General features: G+C 48.1%; 1 protein-coding gene across 1 annotated transcript in view; it reads right to left on the bottom strand.

Moving 5' to 3' along the window:
* Positions 1-5,241: 5,241 nt before the first annotated feature.
* The window catches only part of CR1 (complement C3b/C4b receptor 1 (Knops blood group)), a 42,498-nt gene continuing 22,559 nt past the window's right edge, over positions 5,242-25,180 (bottom strand). The window contains exons 20-36 of the mRNA XM_065403427.1: positions 23,944-24,126; positions 22,976-23,155; positions 22,195-22,377; positions 21,333-21,515; positions 20,541-20,759; positions 19,123-19,314; positions 18,780-18,876; positions 17,502-17,587; positions 15,158-15,334; positions 14,387-14,569; positions 13,472-13,654; positions 12,735-12,917; positions 9,986-10,165; positions 8,535-8,564; positions 7,402-7,477; positions 5,992-6,197; positions 5,242-5,567 (exon numbers count right to left, since the gene is read on the bottom strand). Coding sequence (XP_065259499.1) covers positions 5,242-5,567; positions 5,992-6,197; positions 7,402-7,477; positions 8,535-8,564; positions 9,986-10,165; positions 12,735-12,917; positions 13,472-13,654; positions 14,387-14,569; positions 15,158-15,334; positions 17,502-17,587; positions 18,780-18,876; positions 19,123-19,314; positions 20,541-20,759; positions 21,333-21,515; positions 22,195-22,377; positions 22,976-23,155; positions 23,944-24,126 — 2,867 coding nt within the window. The remainder of the gene's footprint in view (positions 5,568-5,991; positions 6,198-7,401; positions 7,478-8,534; positions 8,565-9,985; positions 10,166-12,734; positions 12,918-13,471; positions 13,655-14,386; positions 14,570-15,157; positions 15,335-17,501; positions 17,588-18,779; positions 18,877-19,122; positions 19,315-20,540; positions 20,760-21,332; positions 21,516-22,194; positions 22,378-22,975; positions 23,156-23,943; positions 24,127-25,180) is intronic.

The following is a 25,180-nucleotide window of genomic DNA, read 5'->3' as shown; positions in this document are numbered from 1 at the left end:
GTGTGTGGGAAATCTTCATTGAAAGGTGATATGCAAAATAGGAAAAAAATAGGGCTTATTCCACTTTAATGCTGTTTTGTTACATAGCCGAGCAGCCTCAATGGTTTTATTATTAGAAATTCAGTTATTGGCAACTAGAGAAATAGGACAGTTACCTGTTCCGTAACTGGTGTTCTTCGAGATGTGTTGCTCCTGTCTATTCCACAGTAGGTGTGCGTGCTCGCCACGTGCACCGGTGCTGGAAGTTTTCCCCTTAGTAGTGGGGGAGCACTGCTGCGACCCCTGGAGTGGCGCCTCTATATCGTGCTATAAGGGGGGCTGCGCACTCCTCCCACCCCCAGTTCCTTCTTGCCAGACAACTCCGACAGAGGGGAAGGAGGGCGGGGTGTGGAATAGACAGAAGCAACAAATCTCGAAGAATGCCAGTTACGGAACAGGTAACTGTCCTTTCTTCTTCGAGCGATTGCTCCTGTGTATTTCACAGTAGTTGACTCCAAGCTAAATGTGATGGAGGTGGGTAGGAGTTTAAAGGTTATCGTGACGGAGTACCGCCCTACCAAACCCGGCATCATCCCGTACTTGGGAGACGATCGCATAGTGTGAGGAAAAGGTGTGGACAGAGGACCACGTGGCAGCCCTACATATGTCCTGGATAGGGACGTGGGCTACATAGGTGGCTGACGAGGCCTGCGCTCTCATAGAATGCGCCTTTACAATAGGCGGCGGAGGAACCCCTGCCAAGTCATAACACGTGTGTATGCACAAGGTGATCCAGCGGGAAAGGCGCTGTGTGGAGACTGGTTGCCCTCTCATACGCTCGGCCGATGCAACAAACAGCTGCGAGGATTTCCTAAACGGCCTAGTACGGTCCAGGTAAAAGGCAAGCACCCTACTCATGTCTAGCGTGTGTAGGCGGCGTTCCTTGTTAGAGGAATGGGGCTTAGGACAGAGTACTGGTAGGAAAATGTCCTGTTCCATATGGAAGGCGGAGACCACCTTGGGGAGAAACGCAGGGTGTGGGCGAAGCTGGACCTTATCCCAATGGAAGACCGTATACGGGGGTTCCGAGGTCAAGGCCCTAAGCTCCGAGACCCGACGGGCTGAGGTGAGAGCCACCAAGAATGCTACTTTCCAGGACAGGTGGGACAAGGAACATGTGGCCAAGGGTTCAGATCCCATTGCGGGACCGGGGCCCTGGCATCAGGAAATGTATGATCTAGTCCCTTTAAAAAGCGGGAGGTCATCTCATGGGAAAACACCGAGTGACCCTGCACCGGAGGGTGAAAGGCTGGAATGGCCGCTAAATGTACCCTGACGGAGGCCGGAGCTAGACCTTGGGTCCTAAGGGATAGGAGGTAATCTAGAATAAGTTGGAGGGATGCGGATGACGGGGAGGCGCCCCGCTCCCTCGCCCACCTAGAAAACCTAAACCATTTGACAAGGTAGTTCCGTCGTGTAGACGGCTTTCTGCTCTCCAGCAGAATTCGTCTGACATCTGCCGAACACCTTCCCTCCTGCTCGTTTAACCATGGAGCAACCACGCTGTCAAGTGAAACGCGCTAGGTTGGGATGGAGAAGGCATCCCCTCCAGGGCCGCCCAGAGGATTCAGGGGGCCTGGGGTCTTTGGCATCGGGGGGCTCCCGCCGCCGAATTGCTGCCGAAGATCCGGCACTTCGGCGGTGGGTCCCGGGGCAGAAGGATCCCCCGCCGCGGGTCTTCGGAACACTTCAGCGGCGGGTCCCGGAGCGGAAGGACCCCTTGCCGCCGAAGACCTGGAGCGGAAGAAGCTCCGGGGGCCCGGGCCCCGCGAGAGTTTTCCGGAGCCCCCGGAGCAAGTGAAGGACCCCGCTCCAGGGGCCCCGAAAAACTCTCGTGGGTGCCCGTGCGGGGCCTGGGGCAAATTGCCCCACTTGCCCCCCCCCTCTGGGCGGCCCTGATCCCCTCTCCTGAGAGAGGAGATCCGGGCGGAGCGGCAGCCTCCACAGAGGGGCCGCTAACAGTTGCAGGAGGGTCCCATACCAATGCTGGCCGGCCCAATCCGGGGCTATGAGGATGACCCTCGACCTGTCCACCTTTACTTTCTGCAGGACCTTGCCTATCAGTGGAAACGGTGGAAAGGCATAGAACAGTTGGTCTGACCACCGCAGGAGGAATGCGTTCGAGATCACCCCCCTTTCTGCCCCTGCCCTGGAGCAGAACTGGGGACAGAGATGATTCTGGGTGGTAGCAAAGAGATCTACCTGGGGAGCTCCCCACTATCGGAAGAGTTGCCGGGCAACCTCCCAATGGAGTGACCACTCGTATTGGTGGGAGAAAACCCTGCTGAGGTGATCGGCTCACGTATTGCATGTGCTGGGTAGGAGAAAAGCCCTCAGAGAGATGTCGTGGGCTATACAAAATTCCCATAGGTCCAGGGCTTCCTGGCTCAAGGCCGAGGAGCGCGTGCCCCCTTGCCTGTTGATTTGGGGGAGGGATAGCTCAGTGGTTTGAGCATTGGCCTGCTAAACCCAGGGTTGCAAGTTCAATCCTTAATGGGGCCACTTAGGGATCCGGGGCAAAATCAGTACTTGGTCCTGCTAGCGAAGACAGGGGGCTGGGCTCGATGACCTTTCAAGGTCCCTTCCAGTTCTAGGAGATAGGATATCTCCATTAATTTAAAATTTTAATTTTTTTATTTAATTTAGATGTACTACATCTTGGTCTGACCATCTTTCCCCGAAGGTGCAGGCTGAGTGCTATGCATGGCAGGCGCACCGCCCTGAGTTCCCTGACATTTATGTGCAGGGACAATTCCGAAGTCGACCATCTGCCCTGGGTTTGGAAGCTCCCCACGTGGGCTCCCCACCCCAGATCCGAGGCGTCCAAAACTAGATCTAGTGAGGAAGGGGTCTCTCAGAAGGGGATCCCTTGTAACATGTTGCCCGGGAAGGACCACCATTGCAGGTCAGCCACTAAGTTGGGAGGTACCGTGACAACCTTGTCCAGGCCGTCCCTGGCCTGGGAATATTGGGAGGCCAGCCAGAGTTGGAGGGGCCTCATTCTGAGCCTGGCATGTCGCACCACGGAGGTGCAGGCTGCCATGTGGCCCAGGAGTTGAAGGCACACCCTTGCCGTTGTCACGGTGAAGGACGTGACCGAGGCTATGAGACTTTTAAGCATCTCGAACCTGTCCCTGGAAAGAGAGGCCGTGGCCACCACCGAGTCCAGCTGCACTCCTATGAAGTGTATGCGCTGAAACTGCACTAACGTGGACTTGTCCTCATTTACCGCTAGGCCTAGACTCTCGCAAGTGGCCAGCAGGAATTTCATCTGGGCCTGCACCTGGGACCGAGACTTGCCTTTGAGCAGCCAGTCGTCCAGGTAGGGGAAAATTTGCAGCCCGTTCCTCCTGAGGTAGGCTGCCACTACCACCATGCATTTGGTAAAAACCCTGGGGGCCGTGGAGAAGCCGAAGGGAAGGACCATAAACTGGTAGTGGTCCCGCCCTATCAGGAAGCGGAGGTAGTGCCTGTGACTCTTGAAAATATGGATGTGGAAATAAGCATCCTGGAGGTCCAGGGCTGCGAACCAATCCCCCAGGTCTAGGGATGGAATAATAGAGGCCAGGGAAACCATGCGGAACTTGTAACGAACCATAAACTGGTTGAGGCGCCGCAGGTTGAGGATGGGCCTGAGCCCGCCTTTTGCCTTTGGAATCAGGAAATACCGGGAGTAGAAACCCCTGGCCTGGAATTCCCGAGGCACCTTCTCCACTGCGCCCAGGGTGAGGAGGCGCGTCACCTCCTGGTCTAGAAGGAGGGCGTGCTCCGGGTTCCCGGGGATTTCCGGGGGTGGTGGAGGGGGGGCAAAGTGAACTGCATCATGTAGCCCCTGGAAATGGTGCTGAGGATCCATTGGTCCGACGTTATATGGGACCATTGCACTCGGAAGGCAGATAAACGGTTGCAGAACACAAACTTTATTAACTGGGGGGCTCCCCGGCAACAGCCCGGTGGCCCCCCGCAAAGAGTCAAAAGCACCTCTTCCCCTGCCTTTTGCCCTTGGAGGGCCCAGGTCGCGGGGCCGAGCGGGACTGGCGCTGGGACCTACGTCTCTGCTCCCTCGGCCTCTTAGGTGGAGGCTCATATCTGCCCCTACTTGGAGGAGCCGAGGTCTGTGGCCTGGGTTTGTCCTTAGCCGGTGGGACATATAGGCCCAGAGTTTGCGGGGTGGTGCGGGAGTCCTCCATCCCATGTAGACGGGTGTCTGATCCGCAAACAGGGCCTTCCCGTCGAAAGGCAAGTCCTGCATGAGGGACTGGGACTCCGCAGACAGCCGTGACAGCGAGAGCCACTATGCCCTGTGCATGGCAACAGCGGAGGCCATCGAATGGGCTGCTGTATCTGCTGCGTCCAAAGCCGCTTGGAGGGCCGCTTTCGCCGTCACGCCTTCGTCGACCAAAGCTCTGAACTCCTTCTTATCCTTTTCCCGAAGAAGAGGTTCAAACTTTGGCAGGGACCCCCACAAGTTAAAATCATAGTGGCTCAGGAGGGCTTGATGATTAGCCACCCTGAGCTGGAAGCTCGCCGATGAATAAACCTTCCTGCCGAAGGTATCCAGTCTTCTGGCGTCTTTATCTTTGGGGGTGGGCGCGGGTTGGCCACGTCTCTCATGGTGGTTTACTGACTCCACCACCAGAGAGTTGGGTACCGGGTGAGAGTACAAATATTCGTGCCCCTTTGCTGGCACAAAGTACTTTCTCACCGCCTTTTTTGAAATAGGCACCAAGGATGCCAGGGTTTGCCAAAGCGACGTGGAGATATTGGCCACCCCTTGGTGGAGAGGTAGAGCCACACGGCCCGGTGCCGAGGAGGACAAGACGTTGAACAACGTGTCCGACGGCTCCTCCATCTCTTCAGCCTGGAGCTGGAGACTGGAGGCGACCCGCCTAAGGAGCTCCTGGTGAGCCTTAAAATCTTCCTGTAAGGCGGGTGGTGACACCGCAATGGATTCCTCCGGTGCTGGGGAAGGGACCAGATCTGCCCCCAGGGCATTGGGCGGTACCAGTGGTTCAACCCCCGAGTCTGAGCCCGGGTGCGCTGCCGCTGCCTCGGTGCCGGTTGACTTCTCCCGGTGTTGAGGTGGGGACGTTGAATGCACCTGTGATGCCCCGGCCACCGAACGGGGTCTCGCTGGTGCCGGCGGTTGGGGCCAAGGTGCCCACTAACACCATTGCCCTTGCCAGTGCCCTACTTGGGGATCTAGCGGAGCCGCTTGATCGTGCAGGGTGGCACGGCCTGGGGATGGGCGGCTGGGTGCCGAGGCCGACGTCGCTGATGAGCGCACGGTGCCGAACAAGCGACGGGAGCGTCCATGGCCGCATCGGTGCCGGCCTTGAGATTTAGATCTCGACGAGGAAGACCTGTACCCATCAGAGGTACTGCTTCCAGAGTCACCATGGCGACCATGGCTACGACAGCTAGGTGCTGGTGACGGCCGAGGGGTGCTTCGCGAACGACGCCTGTCGGAGCGATCACTCGAGTCTGAGCGTCGGTGCTGATGGTGTTGAGACCTGCTCCTATAACTCCTGTAGGAAGAGGAGCATCGACGCCTCCTGCCTCGGTGCCTGCGACCCCTCCTGGTAGCGGAGGACCCTCGGGACTCCCTCTCAGCCGAGTCAGCTAACGGCGTGGGCATCTGACGCGGGCTATGAGATGGCCCCGCAGAACGGGTAGGCACCTCATCCTAGGAGCGGAGGCTATGCCGAACCAGGGAGGGTTGATGAGCTCCCAGCAGCGGCTTCCCTCTGGAGCGAGGGCCCATCTCAGGTGGCGCACTCGGCATCGGAAGGGTGAGGATATCACGCGCTGCCTGCGCTGCCTCCGGCGTCGACGGTATCCTCACCGCAGGTGAGGCACGCGTGGACGGGACCGGACTACTCTGCTCAGCACGAGTCAGAGGTCTGGATCCTGAGGGGGATCGTGGGCTGCCCAACTCAGGTGTGGCCTCACCCCTGTCCTTTTCTTGGCACCGCTGAGTCTTCCCTTGCTTCTTAGCAGGGGAGCGGTGCCGAGTAGTTGATGGGGCATCGCTGCGCACCGACGACGCGCCCGGCGCTGGATCGGGTCGGTGTGCCGGTGCCGGGGCCAATGCCAACTCCATTAGTAAGGCCCGGTGACGGATATCTCGTTCGCGTTTTGTTCTTGGTTTGAACGACCTGCAGATTTTACAACGCTCACTTACGTAAGTCTCGCCCAGACAGCGAAGACACTGAGTGTGGATCGCTTCTGGGCATAGAACTGCGACAGGAGTCGCACGACTTGAAGCCTGGGGCACGGGGCATGCCCCGAGCCAGGCCACTAACTAGAAATTCGGACTACTAAGAAGAGTTGTACTACTAAAGTTTGCAGTGCTGCAGCAGAGCTGGAGCACTAAGTTCCGACTACCTTCACTGGCGGCAAGAAGGAACTGAGGGTGGGGGAGTGTGCAGCTCCCCTTATAGCGCGATATAGAGGCGCCACTCCAGGGGTTGCAGCGGTGCTCCCCCACTACGGGTACTGCTAAGGGAAAAACTTCCGGCACCGGTGCACGTGGCGAGCATGCACACCTACTGTGGAATACACAGGAGCAATCACTCGAAGAAGAAAATAAGGCTACCGTAGGACATCGCAAGAAACTGAACATAAAGCAAGTGAGAGAGGGGAAAGGATTTTGGACCAGACTCTTTAAGACACTTTGTTTACAACTATTTAAGTCTATCCTCTGACAGTTTGGAGAAGGGAGAGAAAGGGTTTTTGTTTTTTCACAATTTTTAAACACCTTCTGCCCCTGCAATTAAAGTTTGAGGGCTCACAATACACATTCTCAAAACGACTTCCATTCCTAGTCCCAGAAAGTCTTCCAACAAAACTTGAGAGAACCATGTTACATCGCTGATATTTCAAAGGTAAAAAAGCAGCAGGGGAAAAAGGGGAAAAAAACCCTTTACATCTCTTTTCTCCTCTTTTCAAATGTTAGTATATTACAGAGAAGCAAAAAAAAAAATTCTTTTTGGATCTAAATGGGAAAAATCCATCATTTCTTTGTATCATGCTAATATCTTGGTGACAGAAAAGAATGTTTTGGGTTAGTTTATTTTTGTAAAAATACATTATAATAATGCTTCTTCCAGAGCAAAGAGACTAGGAGGGAGAGAAGTTTTTAAAATATTATATATAAAGATTGGTATATGAAGAACACTAAACTATCACCACCTGCAGACTCACAAAATTACACTAGGGATTACCTATTTCTTTTGTCCCATTGTTGCATATGGAGATCATGATTCTTTTAATGAAATGTTTGGCCAGCACTGAATGGTGGAACCAAAAAACAATTCATACACATATTGAAATGAATGGAAATTTAGAAAAATCCCTCACCCTGCATTCTGCTTAGACATAATCCTCCAGATAATGATGGTAACCAGGAGAAGCAGCAGCACGCCACCTACGATCCCTGAGAGACAACAAGAAGAGAACTGAATTAGTCTGACAAATGGGCTTATGAAACACAGAAATAATATTATTGGCCTTTGCAGATTTATAATTAACTCACAAAATCCCAAACAAAGTTAAGAGGTGACGGCATTCCTCTATCTGTACCACAAGGGTTTCTGAATCCTGAGTTATTGTCTGTGTTTACAAAGTTAACATTTCATATTGTACTCTTCTCAGGTTTTGATCTTTAGGCAAAAACATAACATTACTGCATTCAAAAAGTTCACTGTGAATAAGACCATCTATTAGTGTTTAGATATAATATGTGGATTCATAATGGCACAAGCAAAAGGAGATTTACATCATGCACAAATGGGTCACCATTCACAACCCATTGTCTAAAACCTAGAGCTCTTCAGACTGCTTGAAATGATGAGATCAACTATGTTCTAGTATATGAAAAACCCAAGCTACTGCGCCGCTGTAGCGCATTAGTGTAGACGCTACCTATCCTATTTGCGTAAGTAATTTACTCCCCAAAAGGTGGTAGCCAGGTCAATGGCAGAATTCTTCCATTGATCTTGCACTGTCTATGCAGGGACATAGGTCGGCTTACCAACTCCATTCAGGTGTGGATTTTTCACACCCCTTACTGACAATGAAACTGAGCTAATATTTTAGTGTAGACCAGACCTGTGCCAGGTGCTCTAGAGGAAGCCCTGCAGCAAAATTGAAGAATGCTAACAAAGCTGACAAAAATCTTAGTCCAAGTGGCTTTGGTGCATATGGTTTTTGGATATAAAATAGTTGTTGGTTTCTAGACAATGGAATCTCAAACCATAGGGAACTCCACCAGGAAGTGAGGTTTTTAAAGAGTCTGATGATGGAGGTACTGTACTTTTCCTGGTTCACATGCAGTCTTGTGGAGAAGCAAAGGTTTGAAAGCTGGGAAACTGACTCTATAAAGAAGGTTTAGAAACAATGGGCCAGATGTTCAAGTAGGGTAAATCAGCATCTATCTGTCTATCTACCCCAGCTGTGAATCTGACCCCAAGTCTTTTTAGTAAACTACTTACCGAGGACTACTGAGATGAAGTTATAGGAACCTAGAATGGGGGAAAGAAGGGAGAGAAAAAATTGAACTACTATAATATGAAAGAGGAATCACAGCCACATGATTTCTTCAAAAAATATTTATCCAAACATTTTCTGTATCTCAGGCATGTCACAGATTTTATTGGTGAGAGCTAGAAAGCAACATTTATTAAAAGTCCTCCCCATAGAAAGGCCCTTGCAACTTTTAAAGGGAGATAAACCACTGTAACCCAATTGCCTCTTCCAGCACAGGAGAAAGCTCAGCACTGTATTGAGTGGCTGAGCAAGAAAGAATCTCTTTCAGTTCACCTGCTAAATCAACCACATATCAACTGTGAGGGTCTTGGGAGCACGTCACACACACACTGAATTAAGCTGACAGGACAAAGTTGTTGCTTACAGAACTGCCTTTTACTGATAAGGAGAAAATTTAAAGTAAAGACTAAGGCATATTTTGAAAACTCCAACCTAAATGCAGTGAGTTTTACACAGAATGACATAACTGTCGTGAAAAGCTCCCCTTGGGGAGCCCATCAGCACAGCAAAACAAAAGCCATGGTTGTAACACTGATTGGCGGTCTCTACATACACTCAAACCATATTAGGACATCATATTATATTTTAGACAGGCCTCAAGTTGAGAGAATTTGCTTTTTACCTTCCCATCTTTAGGGCCTGTCTACACACAAAAATCACACTGGTTTAAGTTAAATCAGACTTTAAATCAATGTAGTTAACCTGGTGCAAGCCCCTGTGTGGGCACACTTATGTCTGAAAATTCTTATATTAGTTTAGCTTGCATTCATAATTTATAGGTGCAGGCTAAACTGATATAAGCCAGGTTGGAATTGCTTCCAGTGCCCACACACAAAGTTGCACTAGTATGATTAAAGGTGCTATTTTTTTTTAAAGCAGATTTAGTTAAGCCCTTGCAACTGTGTGGGGGAGACCATGTATTAGTCTTTTTATTGTATGTGTCATGAAACAACTGATGCAGATATATTCAGGAGACACATACACACTGAGTTCATTTTGTGTACCAGTGTAACTTTGTTCAAATAAAAATTTGAAAACCTTACATACAATCTCTTTTCTATCCTAGATAGATACTGTCTACGCAGCCGAAGAAACATTTTACCTTGTCTGCACACAAACTTGCACTGGTTTAACTAAATCGGGTTTAAAAAAAGACCTGTCTAGTGTTGGAAATCTCTGTGTAAAGCAGGCCTCAGAATAGACAGGGATTTGTGTTGCAGATTCTGCAAAGGGCAAATCTCATTTCAACCTCTATTTTCATTTGACCACTAGGTGGAAACCTAACACAGGGAATAAAAATCAAATATTCACCATCTACTGTTAGGCTTGCTACAGTCTCACCACAGCAAAGACTTAACTCAAGGGCATGCATTTTCCCCATTTATTCTATACATACTGGATTTACAGACTGGCACAGGAGGATTCCAGGTAAAGTCATGTTGGCACTGTATCAGACTGCTGCCTTCCAGCACATAACCGTTGTCACATTCCAGAGTAACATTAGTTCCAAATCGATATGTAGTTCCTGCTACTGCCTTCTTGCCACCTTGAATTTCTGGGAATGCACATCTGATCTCTGAAATAAAGGTCAGTAAAAACAATATTTCAAGAAGAGGAGGAAAGTAAGTTCCAGAAGATGAGATTGCAGGTTTTTTAGGTGTAGTCAGGGCCATCTCTAGAGGGGTGGGACTGACCGCGCCGGGCCAATTGCACCAGCCTGCGGGGCCCCCCAAAGTACGGGGCCAGGAGCAGTCACCCCGATTCTCCATACCCAAGGGGACAGCTCTGGGTGTAGTTATATTCACTTAAAAGTGACAAGAGCAAACATTTAATCCTATTACTGTACCAAGGTGTAATTTGTTGCCTTGTCGCTGGAGGAATGTAGACATACAGGGCAAAATCCTGGCCCACTGAAGTCAGTGGGAGTTTTACCAGGATTTCAATTCATAGTCTGTTTCAGTCTTTAGTTTTTATGCACTAGCTCAGTACTGCATTGAAGCAGGAGAAAGACTTCAAGCTCTTCAAGGCAGGCAACTGCCATTTTATTTTTAGTTGGTTTGTGGGGGAAAAACCCATTAAGTTATTTCTCTCCTTAATGTTTTGTAGAACAGCGCGAGCATGACAGGACAAAATCAGAAAGGCTAAGGAACAAAATGGATTACACATAGCAAGGGACATAAAAGGGAATAAGAAGAGGTTCTTTAAATGCATTAGAAGCAAGGAGAAAGACAACAGAAATTGTAGGTCATCTACATACTGGGGAAGGAGAACTAATTGATGACATCAAGAAGGTTCAGGTGTTTAATGCCTATTTTGCTTCAGTCTTCACTAAAAGGTTAATGGTGACCAGATACTCAAGATAATATTAACAAGAAGAAGGAAGGAAGACAAGCCAAAACAGGGAAAGAACAGGAGAAAGAATATTTGGATAAATTTCATGCATTCAAGTCAGCAGGGCTTGATGAAATTAATACTAAGGTAATTAAGGAACTAGCAGAAGCACTCTCAGCAATATTAGCAACTATCGTCAAGAAGTCATGAAGGATGGGTGAGGTCCCAGAGATCTGGAAGAAGGGCAAACACAGTACCTGTCTTTAAAAGGGGGAACAAAGAGGACCCTGGGAATTATACACCAATCAGCCTAACTTTGATATCTGGAAAAGATACTGGAATATTAAACAATATATAATTACCTAGAGAATAACAGGATTATAAGGAATAGTCAGCATGGATTTGTCAAGAACAAATCATACCAACCAACCTAATTTCCTTCTTTAACAGGGTTACTGGCCTAGTAGATCGGTGGGAAGAAGTAAATGTGATATATCTTGATTTTAGTAGGGCTTTTCACACAGTCCTATATGACAGGGGTTCTCAAACTTTTTCTTTTTGAGGCCCCCCCCCAACATGCTATAAAAACTCCATGGCCCACCTGTGCCACAACAACTGGTTTTCTGCATATAAAAGCCAGGGCTGGCATTAGGGGGTAGAAAGCAGGACAAGAAAGGAGGTAGAAAGGAGGGACCCCCCCCCACCACAACGCTAAGTTGTTCAGGCTTTGGCTTCAGCTCCCGGTGGTGGGGCTCAGGGCCCCAGGCTTCAGTCCCATGCAGTGGGGCTTCAGCTTTCTGCCCTGGGCCCCAGTGAGTCTAACACTGGTCCTGCTTGGTGAACCCCCTGAAACCTGTTTGAGGCCCCCTCAGGGGCCCCTGGTGGGGGACACTGCTATATGACATTTTCAATAAGAAAACCATGGAAATGTGGTCTAGATTAATTTCCTATAGGTGGGTGCAAAATTGGTTGAAAGACCGTACTCAAAGAGTAGTTATCAATGGTTTGCTGTCAAACTGGGAGGGCGTATCTAGTGGGGTCCTGCAGTGGTCAGTGCCCTGGGTCTGGTACTAATCAATATTTTCATTAATGACTTGGATAATAGAATGGAGAGTATGCATATAAAATGTGCAGATGACACCAAGTTGGGAGGGGTGCAAACAATTTGGAGGACAGGATTAGAATTCAAAATGACCTTGACAAACTCGAGAATTGGTCTGAAATCAACAAGATGAGATTCAATAAAAACAATTGCAAAGTACTTCAATTTAAAAGGAAATATCAAATACACAACTACAAAAGTGGAGTAACTGGCTAAGTGGTAGTACTGCTGAAAAGAATTCAGGGGTTATAGTGGATCACAGATTGAATATGAGATTCACATACTCGTTTTCAGTTGTGCCTAAGAGCAGTGAGGCAAACACACATCAGGGGTAAAGTTTCCTACCTACCTTCCCCTCCATCGCATTTACATCTCCCCAAATACCTTTAACTTCATTTTCATTAGTATTTCTACACGATTCCATCTTCCTGCTGACACTTTTATAAATTCTTTCAACTGTAATCTTGTCCGGCAGCGCTCAGAGAGCCGTGCTCTCCACCGGCATCAGTATGTAAGTTCCACTGAAGTCAACTGAGCTTCTTGTGCCAGCAGTGATTATAGCCCTGTGTGTCTCCCTGGGGGATCTATTCCCAGCTGTGAATTTTGTGGCATTAATTGGTGTGTCTGAACATTCTTTCTCTTGCTTTAAATCCTGTCGAGTGACTGACACACCTACAGCCAAAGGGAAGAAGCCAACTGAAAATGCATTCACCTTCACATAGAGGAGAACGGTGGCGCCAAGTTCCAGATGTGGTACAATAGATTGAAGCCTCTCCACGGAGGGCGTAGCCAGGTTCACAGCTGTAGTTCACGTATGTTCCACTGGGGAAAGTTGCCAATGGCTTGGCATTGTGCTTCCCTTTGACAATGACTGGAGGTGGGGGACACCGCAACGCTAACGGGGGAGAGGGGAAGAATCCTGTTTAAGAACAGCTTAAAATAGGCTGGTCTGCAGGAAGGGGAAAAGCCCAGGATGCATGTGTTATGTCAAACCCTCCATTGCACTGGTGACGCGACACATCCAAAAAAGATTAAATATCACCTACCTAGATCCCCCTTCACCCACAAACTCAGATTTTCCCAATCTGCTACTTTTCTGTTCCTACAAATTTCTCTTGACTCCCTTAAGAATCCAAAATAGAATTTGTTGAGAGGGGGATGAGTTTTGTTGATTTGTGTTTCCATTCACACCGTTAGGACGCTCAGTGAGACAGAGCATTGCCAGATCTCTGGCTGTCAGGAGGGCAGGGCAGAATGCAGGCGATCAGCTATCACAGTGACGAGCACAGTCAAGAGATAAGGGGGTAGGTGGATATTTGTATTTTCCCCATTCACAGCTGAAAAGTGACCCCAGGATTCAAAGGACGTTTATTTTTTAGCCTCCAGGCACAACCCTACCAGATGTTGATCATCTCAGTTACTCAGCGGTCAACCCTGATTCACACTTACCCTGTATGCAGACTGGAACAGGAAGATCCCAGGTTCTGTCATATCGACACTGAATCTGACGGTTGCCAATCAGGTTGTAGCCAGGATCACATTGAAACCTAACTGTGTCCCTGGGTCTATAGACAGGTCCACGTCCAGCTACTTTTCTTCCATGCTGGATTTCTGGGGTGATGCAGAGAACCTCTGAAATTGAAAAGGTGCAGAAGGCGTCACCCTGCCTGGCAAGCAGTGCTGTTCAGTGGGCGCTTGGCACCTGTGCTCTGCACTTGCTCCCTACCAGTTTCTGGGGAGAGTTGATGGTGTTGCTTTTAACCTCGAAAATGCAAACACTTTAGTGCTAGCCTGCCTAAAACCACATTCCACAGGGTACTATACTGCTCTTCTCATGGTGAATAGAGGCCCCAGATGGATCCTTCTCAGTGACAGTGAGAGCAGGGCTGGCGGGAGAGCTCCCTGTGAGGGACCCTCAATTTGGCGCCTACTCCTTGCACTTGGCGTTAAACAGTACAGGCCTTTTGCCTTTAGGACACACAGTGCAAATCTTTCCTGTTCGCTCAGCGTGTAGCAAGGGTAGAGATTGGAGGCAGAGGTTTGTGTGTCTGTCTGTGTGTGTGAGGGGAGCGTGGATATTCGTTTCTAGTTTTTGTAATTCATATCAAGTGTGACTAGGGTTTCAGACAGATGCTTCTTAAAATATTTTCCTTGTGGGTGTTTATCTGTGCACACGCGCGTAGGAGTGCAGAGTGTGGATACAGTGCCTTTATTTTCAAAAGCATTTATTTCCCCATGTGTCTAATTAAATGGAGATTAATTCCCTGCCATTAATTCTGTTGCACTGGTGACCTTGTCTTTTGAGTTAAATCCTGTGGTAGGAGCTTCTTCCTCTTAGTTCTAGGTAACAGAACATAAACGCACCTTCACACCGAGGAGGGAGAGGGCTCCACGTTCCGGATGCTGTACAATAAATAGATGCCTGCCCAGTTAGGGAGTAGCCGGGCTCACAGCTGTAATTTACGGACATTCCACTGGTGAACACTGCCAAGTCCCAGCCGCTGGGTTTCCCGTTGGCGATGGCTGGAGGAGAGGGACACTGCAGCACTGCAGGGAGGGAAGAGAATCTTAACTGAACCAGAGCTCATGCAGGCTAATTTATAGGAAGGAAAAGATCCACATGCTTGTTTTGAGTTGTGCCCAACACAACAGCAGAGAGGCTAATGCACACCAGGGGTAAAGTTACCTACCTCCATTCCCTCCACCTCATTCACATCCCCCCAAATACCTATATAGCGCCATGACTGAGTCATGCTTCTTGACACTCACAGACATGTTCCCAGACATCTTAGTAACGCTCCAACAGCTATTTCCACTGTATATTTTGTTTTTGCAATAGAAACGCTGCCACTTTTGTACCATTTACTGGTTGCGGCCTTCTCTAAGTTCCCTTCTCTTGGGAGGGGGGTTAAGTAGGCAAATCTGACCAGGACTCAGTTCTTCAGGGAGTTTTCTGGAGAGTGGAAAAGCCCAGATACGATGGAGAGGAGCATAGGAAACACTGGGATAGCTACAGTGTTTGCATTTCCCTTTTCAGATCTCAAACTAATCCCACAGGCCTTTTGGCCCTGCCAGATCTTACTCATCACAATGGTATCAAAGATAACCCACCATCAAAGCCTTAGTCACACTTACTTCTTTCACAGACAGGGACAGGAGGATCCCATCTACCATCATCTTGGCACTGAGTCTCGGGGCTGCCGCTCAAGGTGTAACCAGGGTCGCATTCAAACACAACGATGTCTCTGGGTCTGTAGGCAGGCTGTACCCCATTTGTTCTGCCATTCTCCACTTCTGGGCTTATGCACGTTGCTGAAAGGGAAAGCATAACGAACCCTTTAGACTCTAACACACATGTGGGATGGAATGGGCAGTTTACCCACTGAGCCATTTCCTTTGACAAGTCTTTTACTTCACTTTCATAAGTATTTCTACGCTCTGACATCCTCTTGTCACCTGTGTCAGTTCTTTCAGCATGAACATTACCCAGCTGCACACACAGAACCATTCACCACTAGTACCAGTGGATGCAATGCCTGTGAAGTTAAAGGAGCTCCTCTTGTCAGCAGTGACTTTGGCCCATGTCTCTCACTGGAAGTTTATTCCCCAGGTGTGGAATTTGCTGAATTGGTGGCTTGTGTCAAAGTTTTTGTGGTCTCTTTTAAAATCCTTTTGTGTGTCTGACGTACCGAGTGAGGCACCGGGAAGCAGCAAACAGAACAGAAACGCACCTTCACATTGAGGTTGGGGGTTGCTCCAAGCTCCAGACTCTGTACAGTGAAGTGATGCCTCCCCAAAAAATGGAGCAGTCATGATCAGAATGGTAATTTACAGACACCCACCACCCAGAAAAAAATATCAGGATCCCTTAAGCATCTCAAGTTGGGCAACCAAAAATCACTGGATAATTTAGGCTCACTATTCAGTGTGTTACATTGCAAGAGCTAACGGCCTATTGCTTTTCTGAATCTTTTACTCATTTGTAACAATCTCGTCCCCACCCCAGCATAGAAAAGAGCTTGACTGCAAGACCAGTGTCAGGGGGAAAACAAAAGTTAGTTCATGATCATTCAGTATGAGGAAACTAGAGGGTCGTATTCCACCTCCAAAGGAAGAGTGAAAAGTGAGTGTAGTTACTGGAAAGACTGCTCATAATTGATACAAATAGTGAAATTCAGCTGAGGAAGCAGAAGTACCCGCAAAAGCTGCGGTAGACCAAGAAGTTATTGAATATCATCTAAATCACTTCCAGTTCCCATTTCAAGATGGGACAGACATGAGGATCCTGAGCAGAGGAAGATAAAAGTGCTCTGCTTTCATCTTTAAGTTACAGAAATTCCCGTCAGGCAGACCCATGGCTCTTGCCAACTTGGGTCACTTCTCGCAGCTGGTGCAGTTTGAGGAATCATAACCCCCAAATGCATTGTGGGAAAGTACAAGGATTTCAATAAAACAGAAGGGACAAAGTTACTCACCTGGCATCCCCATTGCTCTCAGAGCCCTGCCAGCACTGCCCCCAACCTGGTTCATTTCTTATTCTTTGGGTATGTTCCTATCAATAGGGACCATCTACCTCTCCCTTCAAACCAGTCTGTAAAGTCTCTTGATTTGAGGTGAGCATCAGGCAGGACAGATCCAGACTGGGTTAGCGTTGGAGATGCTCACAGAGCAGACAAAAGGGAAACCTTTTTCTAGATGCATAATACGAACAAATCAGAGTTCTGACACTTGCCTGGCTCACAGACGGGCAAAGGTGGATCCCACGTGTCAGCAGTTTGGCACTGACTCAGACTGTGACCCTTCATGGTGTAGCCGGGATCACACTCAAAGGTAACACTGTCTTTATACCAATAGACAGGTCTGTCACCAGATACTCTTCTTCCATTCTGGATTTGTGGGGCTGGGCATCTAACCTCTGAAAAAGAAACGCTTTAGCTGAAACAGGGCCAGAGAGGAAGAAAAAAAATGTCTGCAGCCTACGCAGCTCTCAAGCCTTTTTTAGGCTTTCAACATTTTCCATGTCACTTGTTGCACTAGCCTATATTTCTCCTACTTGAAATTACAGATTGTTGTGGGAAATCTGGAGGGCCACCCTGGGAGAAGGAGATGGAGATACACTGGTCACAGCGTAGGTCCCTTCATAGCAACTTTACAAGTATTCTCTCCTCAAAGAGTGTCCTGTGTACAATCCCCCTCACCTACGCCTATAATCCTGAGGGGCTCTTGTGGGTAAACTACTGGCTCGGGACTTGGGGATCTGGTTTAAATTTTTGGCTGTGCCACTGACCAACTCCGTATATCACCCTGGATAACTAATCTCTCTGTGCCTCATTTTTCCCTCTCTAAAGTGGAGATCATAATTCTTCCCTCCCTCTTAATTAACATTTGTGAGGCAAGCAAATGGGCAATGTAACCACATGGACAGACAGCTGTGACCTACTTAGGTAAGCACCTGGATGGACATTTGTAATTTACTTACTCTCACAAATGGGAACTTCACCACTCCATGCAACATGCATGCCAGAAATCTCACATCGTCTGTAAGGCTGTCCAATCAACCGGTGTCTGAAGTTAGGCAGAGGGGATTATCAGTTGTTACCTATTCCTTTGGTGTTTGAGTTCTCTTGTGAAGCTCAGTTATTTGGGAAGCTCTTCTCCCCAGCCACAGCAGGTGGGGACCAACACCACCAACTACTGAGTGATGATCATAGGAGAAAAGGCTCCTTGCCAACTCAGAACTCCCCAGCCCCCTGTAGAATTAAACCATGGAACAGAATCCTATGTAGGCCCAATGAGCTGGCATTCTTTGAGCCAGGGGATCCAAATGTCTTTCCTGTGCCCTCAAGCCCTCCTCACCACATCAGCACAATCATTCCCCACCATGGAATCACAAGCCACAGGCAAACTAGTAACAGCATTTTCTCCCAGCACTTTGTGGCAGGTTTCTGCAGGAGGGGTATTATTATGCCTGATTGAGAGGGGTTTTGTTTTTCTCATGATGGATGAGATAAATTTTTGAGGGAGTGGGCCAGGGAGACCCAGCTGGGGTCTGGCTAGCTTGAGATTCATAAACTAAGTCAATCATGATTGTTGTAACCCATGCAGGAGTAACTCCCCACCCCAGCAGAGAGGTCCAAATACAAAGACACTGTACAGCAAAACTCAGCTGAGCTGGCTCTGGAGTTCAGCAGGCAGCTGTTGTTACAGGCAGTGTCTGTGCAATGGGACTTTCTGCAGTCACAGGCTCTTCCCTTTCGCCCCCACATATGACACGCTCTACAAGGGCACAAGCCAGCACTACAGCTGCAGACCTTTGTTTCTCAGACCCCGAAGCACAGTCCTAATCTTCAAATGGAGAGGGCGAGTGACTCCCTCTTCTGCAACCGTATCCCCAGCGCTCTCACTCGGGCACCGTCCCCAGCAGGGTTTCCCTTGGAGACACCTCATCAGTCTGGCAGGTGGGCAGTTAGTCGGTGAAAACCCTTCCACCCAACTCTGTATGGAAAGGCAGCCATTTCCAGTTATTCAGAAGAAGAACTGTTCCCCTGTCAAAGCAGGGGTAAAATCCAAGAGATTCCAAAGTTTGCCCTGGTCACTTGGATCCTACTCACAGGAGACATCTGTGCTCAGCCAGCACCTTCAGGCAGTACGGAAGAGTAAACTGCTTTCAGGAGTTGGGGGAATACGAGGATATCCATTTGTGCTCCACAGCTGCAAGCTAAGCACAAGTAGTCAGCTCAGGCAGTCTGAAACTTACCCTTCTTCACACGTGAAGTTGACGGTTGACCCAAAGAGGGCATCTGTTATAATAACTCTGCCGTTCTCCGGCTCTCCGGGATGACCACACGATTTCTCTGGTAGAGAACAAGGCTAGGATTAGGCTTCTCTCTTTCAATACTACAATTATTCCCAGGGATCTGTCCCTATTTAACACACTCCACAAAGAAGGCATTTAGAAGGCCCAGAATCGGCACAGCTAGAGAACTTGACTAGTTACTATTAACTATTTAAAGGCACATTAGTTGTATCCACGCTGCAAAATGTTATTGCCATTAAGACCTTTATCGAACAACGGAAACAAAATCCATGAAGATATTCACTTTTACAGAACTTGAGTGCTTCTGACCACCTTCGATTCTGAAGGCATGTAATAGTGGGTGGTATCTGCGGCTGTCTGCTGTATCCAGGCCGGCAAGTATAGTTTATAGTCTTCCCAACAGGAAAGTAAGACTGATTTTTATACTCGCTCTTCAGCTCAGCAAAGGTAAACCTCGTTGGGACACCACAGCCATCTAGCAAGAAAGAAAACACACATGAGAAAAAAGAACCATATCTACTGTACTGGTATGTACCACGTCAGGTGCAGGTAGATAAAACAACAGTGTTACAAAGAAACAACTGCGGATCCACTTTATAAATATTCTTCTAGGTGTTACGCTAGGATTAAAGCCGAGGGAAAGAGAACCTTCAGACAAAGGTGCTAATGCAACAAAATCCATAGCTGGAGACTGAATCTCAAATAACATACACACTGGGCCAAACTCACCGCTGACACAAGAACCTCTATTTCCTAATCAACTAAAACAACATATGCACCTGCCCTGTTTACCTCTGGTCCTAATACCCATCCTTGGCCTGCCATACTCCCAGGATGCTAAAATGTGCCAGTTTTCAGTAGTACTGTCAGCGAAAGACTAAAGAATCACAATAGTTGCTTCTGGCCTTAAAGCATATGACTCTATAAGTGCAGCAATGCCCAACGGAATTAATATCCACATACAGCATCATCTATCAAAGGACCCAAGCCCTTCACAAACTTTGATACAACAGCCCATTGACTCAAGATACTTAAGTTATCTCTTACTCTCATTTAGTGGCTGAGGCTATAGGATGAGCCCACCTCACCGATGGCAGACGTGGGAACATAAATAACCACTCGTCACACTGCCTCCACCATGAGCGCTGTCTTCTCATTGCATCTAGCAGTTTGTACACACCCAGAGTCGCACCCTGTGAGCTTTCAGACTGTTCTGATGAACGCATTCACTGCCACTTCCTTCGTTTACATTTTCAAATTCAATTGTCCCATAAGGATATATTTGCATTTATAATAACAGCAAGTTTCTGGGTTCACACCATTAGTTAAACCACTGCAACATCTATGTGTGGACATGCACTAAGAGTCTGCGTAGGAGTTTGTCTAGAGTGTCATTTCTTTTGCAGAGCCTTTAACTTCATTTTCATTAGTATGTCTACACTATTCCATCTTCCTGCTGACACTTTTATAAATCCTTTCAACTGTAATCTTGTCCGGCAGCGCTCAGGGAGCCGAGCTCTCCACCGGCATCAGTGTGCAAGTTCCACTGAAGTCAACTGAGCTTCTTGTTTCAGCAGTGATTATAGCCCTGTGTGTCTCCCTTGGGGATCTATTCCCAGCTGTGAATTTTGTTACATTAGCTGGTGTGTCTGAACATTCTTTCTCTCGCTTTAAAACCTGTTGAGTGACTGACACACCTACAGCCAAAGGCAAGAAGCCAACCGAAAATCCATTCACCTTCACATAGAGGAGAAGGATGGCTCCAAGTTCCAGATGTGGTACAATAGATCGAAGCCTCTCCACGGAGGGCGTAGCCGGGTTCACAGCTGTAGTTCACATATGTTCCACTGGGGAAAGTTGCCAATGGCTTGGCATTGTGCTTCCCTTTGACAATGACCGGAGGTGGGGGACACCGCAACGCTAACGGGGGAGAGGGGAAGAAGAATATTTCAGTGAAAATCTGAATCCTGTTTAAGAAGAGCTTAAAATAGGCTGGTCTGCAGGAGGGGGGAAAGCCCAGGATGCATGTGTTATGTCAAACCCTCCATTCCACCAGTGATGCAACACATCCAAAAAAGATTAAATATCACCTACCTAGATCCCCCTTCACCCACAAACTCAGATTTTCCCAATCTGCTACTTTTCTGTACCTACAAATTTCCCTTGATTGCCTTAAGAATCCAAAATAGAATTTGTTGAGAGGGGGATGAGTTTTGTTGATTTGTGTTTCCATTCACACCTTTAGGGCGCTCACTGAGACAGACCATTGCCAGATCTCTGTCAGGAGGGCAGGGCAGGATGCACGCGATCAGCTATCACAGTGACGAGCACAGTCAAGAGATTAGGGGGTGGGCGGATATTTGTATGTTCCCCATTCACAGCTGAAAAGCGACCCCAGGATGCAAAGGAAGTTTATTTTTTAACCTCCAGGCACAACCCTACCAGATATTGATCATCTCAGTTACCCAGCAGTCAACCTAGATTCACACTTACCCTGTATGCAGGCTGGAACAGGAGGATCCCAAGTTCTGTCATCTCGGCACTGAATCTGACGGCTGCCATTCAGAGTGTAGCCAGGATCACATTCAAACGTAACCGTGTCCCTGGGTCTATAGACAGGACCACGTCCAGCTACTTTTCTTCCATGATGGATTTCTGGGGTGATGCAGACAACCTCTGAAATTGAAAAGGTGCAGAAGACATCAGCCTGCCCGGCAAGTGGGGCTGTTCAATGGGCGCTTGGCACCTGTGCTGTGGACTGGCTGGGGAGAGTTGATGGTGTTGCTTTTAACCTCTAAAATGCAAACTCTTTAGTGCTAGCCTGCCTAAAACCACATCCCACGGGTACCATACTTGTCCTCTCGTGGTGAACAGAGGCCCCAGATGGTTCCTTCTCAGTGACAGAGAGAGCAGGGCGGGCGGGAGAGCTCCCTGTGAGGGGCCCTCAGTTTGGTGCTTTGGTCTTAAACAGTACTGGCCTTTTGGCTTTTGGGGGACACATTTTCCACTTCACGGAGCATGTAGCAAGGATGGGGATAGCGTGTCTGTCTGTGAGTGTGAGGGGAGCGTGGAGATTAGCTGCTAGTGTTTCTAATTTATGTTAAGGGTGCCCAGGGTTTCAGACAGGTGCAGCTTTTTAATATTTCACTAATGTGGGGTGTGTGTGTGCATAGGAGTGCAGAGTTTGCATACAGTGCATTTATTTTCAAAATCATTTATTTCACTCTGTCTCTATTTAAATGGAGCTTTAATTCCCTGCTATTAAATTTGTTGCACTGGTGACCTTGTGTTTTGAGTTAAATCCTGTGGTAGGAGCTTCTTCCTCTTAGTTCTAGGTAACAGAACATAAACGCACCTTCACACCGAGGAGGGGGAGGGCTCCACGTTCCGGATGCCGTACAATAAATAGATGCCTGCCCAGTGAGGGAGTAGCCGGGCTCACAGCTGTAATTTACGGAAATTCCACTGGTGAACACTGCCGAGACCCAACCGCTGGGCTTCCCGTTGGCAATGGCTGGAGGAGAGGGACACTGCAGCACTGCAGGGAGGGAAGAGAGTCTTAACTGAAGCAGAGCTCATACAGGCTGATCTCCAGAAGGGAAAAAATCCACATGCTTGTGTTGAGTCGTGCCCAACGCAACAGCAGTGAGGCAAATGCACAGCAGGAGTAAAGTTACTGACCTCCATCCAGTCACATCCCACCAAATACCCATAAAGCACGATGACTCAGTCATGCGTCTTGTAACCCCCAGACTTTTTGCCAGCTGCCTTAGTAGGGGTGCAAGGGCTATTTCCACTGTATATTTTCTGTTTACATTGGAAATGCTGCTACTTTGGGACTATTTCTTGGTTGGTAGGGGCCATCCATAAGTTCCCTTAACTTGGGAGGGGGGTTAAGTCGGCAAAGCTGACCAGGACTCAGTTCTTCAGGAATATTTTTGGAGAGTGGAAAAGCCCAGATACTATGGAGAGGAGCATGGGAAACACTGGGATAGCTACACAGATATTTGCATTTCCCTTTTCAGATCTGAAACTAATCCCACAGTCCTTTTGGCCTCAATACTGAGCCCTGTCAGAACTTACTCATCACAATGGGATCAAAGATAACCCACTATCAAAGCCTTAGTCACACTTACTTCTTTCACAGACAGGGACAGGAGGATCCCATCTACCATCATTTTGGCACTGAGTCTCGGGGCTGCCGCTCAAGGTGTAACCAGGGTCGCATTCAAACACAACGATGTCTCTGGGTCTGTAGGCAGGCTGTAGTACCCCATTTGTTCTGCCATTCTCCACTTCTGGGCTTATGCACATCACTGAAAGGGAAAGCATAACAAACCCTTTAGACTCTAACGCACATGTGGGATGGAATGGACTGAGCCATTTCCTTTGATAAGTCTTTTACTGTACTTCAATTTCATAACTATTTCTACACTCTGACGTCCTCTTGTCACCTGTGTCAATTCTTTCACCATGAACATTACCCAGCTGCACTCGCAGAATCATAATTCATGGTACGAGTGGATGCAATGCCTGTGAAGTTAAAGGAGCTCCTCTTGCCAGCAGTGACTTTGGCCCATGTGTCTCACTGGAAGTTTAGTCCCCAGCTGTGGAATTTGCTGAATTGGTGTCTTGTCTCAAAGTTCTTGTGGTCTCAATTTAAATTCTCATGTATGTCTTACACACCGAGCGAGGCAAAGGGAAGCCGCAAACAGAACAGAAACACACCTTCACATTGAGGGTGCAGGTTGCTCTAAGCTCCAGATGCTGTACAATGAAGTGATGCCTCCCCAAAAAGGGAGTAGTCAGGGGAGAGTTCTGCTGATTTGTGTTTCCATTCACACCTTTAGGACGCTCAGGGAGACAGACCATTGCCAGATCTCTGTCTGTCAGGAGAGTAGGGCAGGATGCAGGGGATCAGCTATCACAGTGACGAGCACAATCAAGAGATTAGGGGGTGGGCGGATATTTGTATGTTCCCCATTCACAGCTGAAAAGTGACCCCAGGATTCAAAGGACGTTTATTTTTTTGCCTCTAGAGGCACATCCCTACCAGATATTGATCATCTCAGTTACCCAGCAGTCAGTCTAGATTCACACTTACCCTGTATGCAGACTGGAACAGGAGGATCCCAGGTTCTATCATCTTGGCACTGAATCTGACGGCTGCCATTCAGGGTGTAGCCAGGATCACATTCAAACCTAACCGTATCCCTGGGTCTGTAGACAGGTCCATGTCCAGCTACTTTTCTTCCATGTTGGATTTCTGGGGCGATGCAGAGAACCTCTGAAATTGAAAAGGTGCAGGAGACGTCAGAATGCACCAGCAAGCGGTGCTATTCAGTGGGTGCTTGGCACCTGTGCTCTGGACTGGATGGGGAGAGTTTATGGTGTTGCTTTTAACCTCTATAGTGCAGTGTCATAAACATTCAGCTAAGGGTAGCATAAACTCCCTCTTAACCCCTGTAAAGGGTTAATTCCTCTTTTACCTGTAAAGGGTTAAGAAGCTCAGATAACCTGGTTGGCACCTGACTAAAAGGACCAATAAGGGGAGAAGATACTTTCAAATCTGTGGGGTAAGGTTTTTGTTTGTGACTTTTGTTTTGTTCTCTCGGAGTCAGCAAAGGAACCAGGGCAGGGTAAATACATCTCCCTAAACCATATCTGGACTAAGCATCTAGTATTGCAGAAATAGTAAGTAATAGCAAAGAAATGCATTAGATTATCTTTTGTTTTAGCTTGTGAATTTTCCCTGTGCTAAGAGGGAGGTTTATCCCTGTTTTTGTAACTTTAAAATTTTGCCTAGAGGGGAAATCTTCTGTGTTTGGAATCTTTTTGTTACCCTGTAATGTTATCTTCCATCCTGATTTTACAGAGGTGATTCTTTTATATTTTTTTTTAAAATAAACTTCTTTTAAGAACCTGATTGTTTTTCAGTGTCCTAAAGACCCAGGGGGTTCGATCTGTGCTCACTTTGTAACCAAATTGTTAGGATATTATTCTCAAGCCTCCCCAGGAAAGGGGGTGTAGGTGTTTGGGGAGATATTTTGGGGGGAGGTAGGGCTCAAAGTGGCCCTCCCTGAATGTTTATTTAAATCACTTGGTGGTGGCAGCGATCAAGGACAAGGTGGAACTTGTGCCTTGGGGAAGTTTTAACTTAAGTTGGTAAAAATAAGCTTAGGGGGTCTTTCATGTGGGTCCCCACATCTGTACCCCAGAGTTCAGAGTGGGGAAGGAACCCTGACATGGGGATACATGTGGATGCAAAGCCACTGAAGTTAAAGGAGCTCTTCTTGCCAGCAGTGACTTTGGCCTGTGTGTTTGACTGGAGGTTTAGTCCA

This window comes from Emys orbicularis, chromosome 4, assembly GCF_028017835.1.
Source record: "Emys orbicularis isolate rEmyOrb1 chromosome 4, rEmyOrb1.hap1, whole genome shotgun sequence".
Classification (NCBI taxonomy): Eukaryota; Metazoa; Chordata; order Testudines; family Emydidae; genus Emys; species Emys orbicularis.
This window is presented reverse-complemented; position numbering and strand designations above follow the sequence as displayed.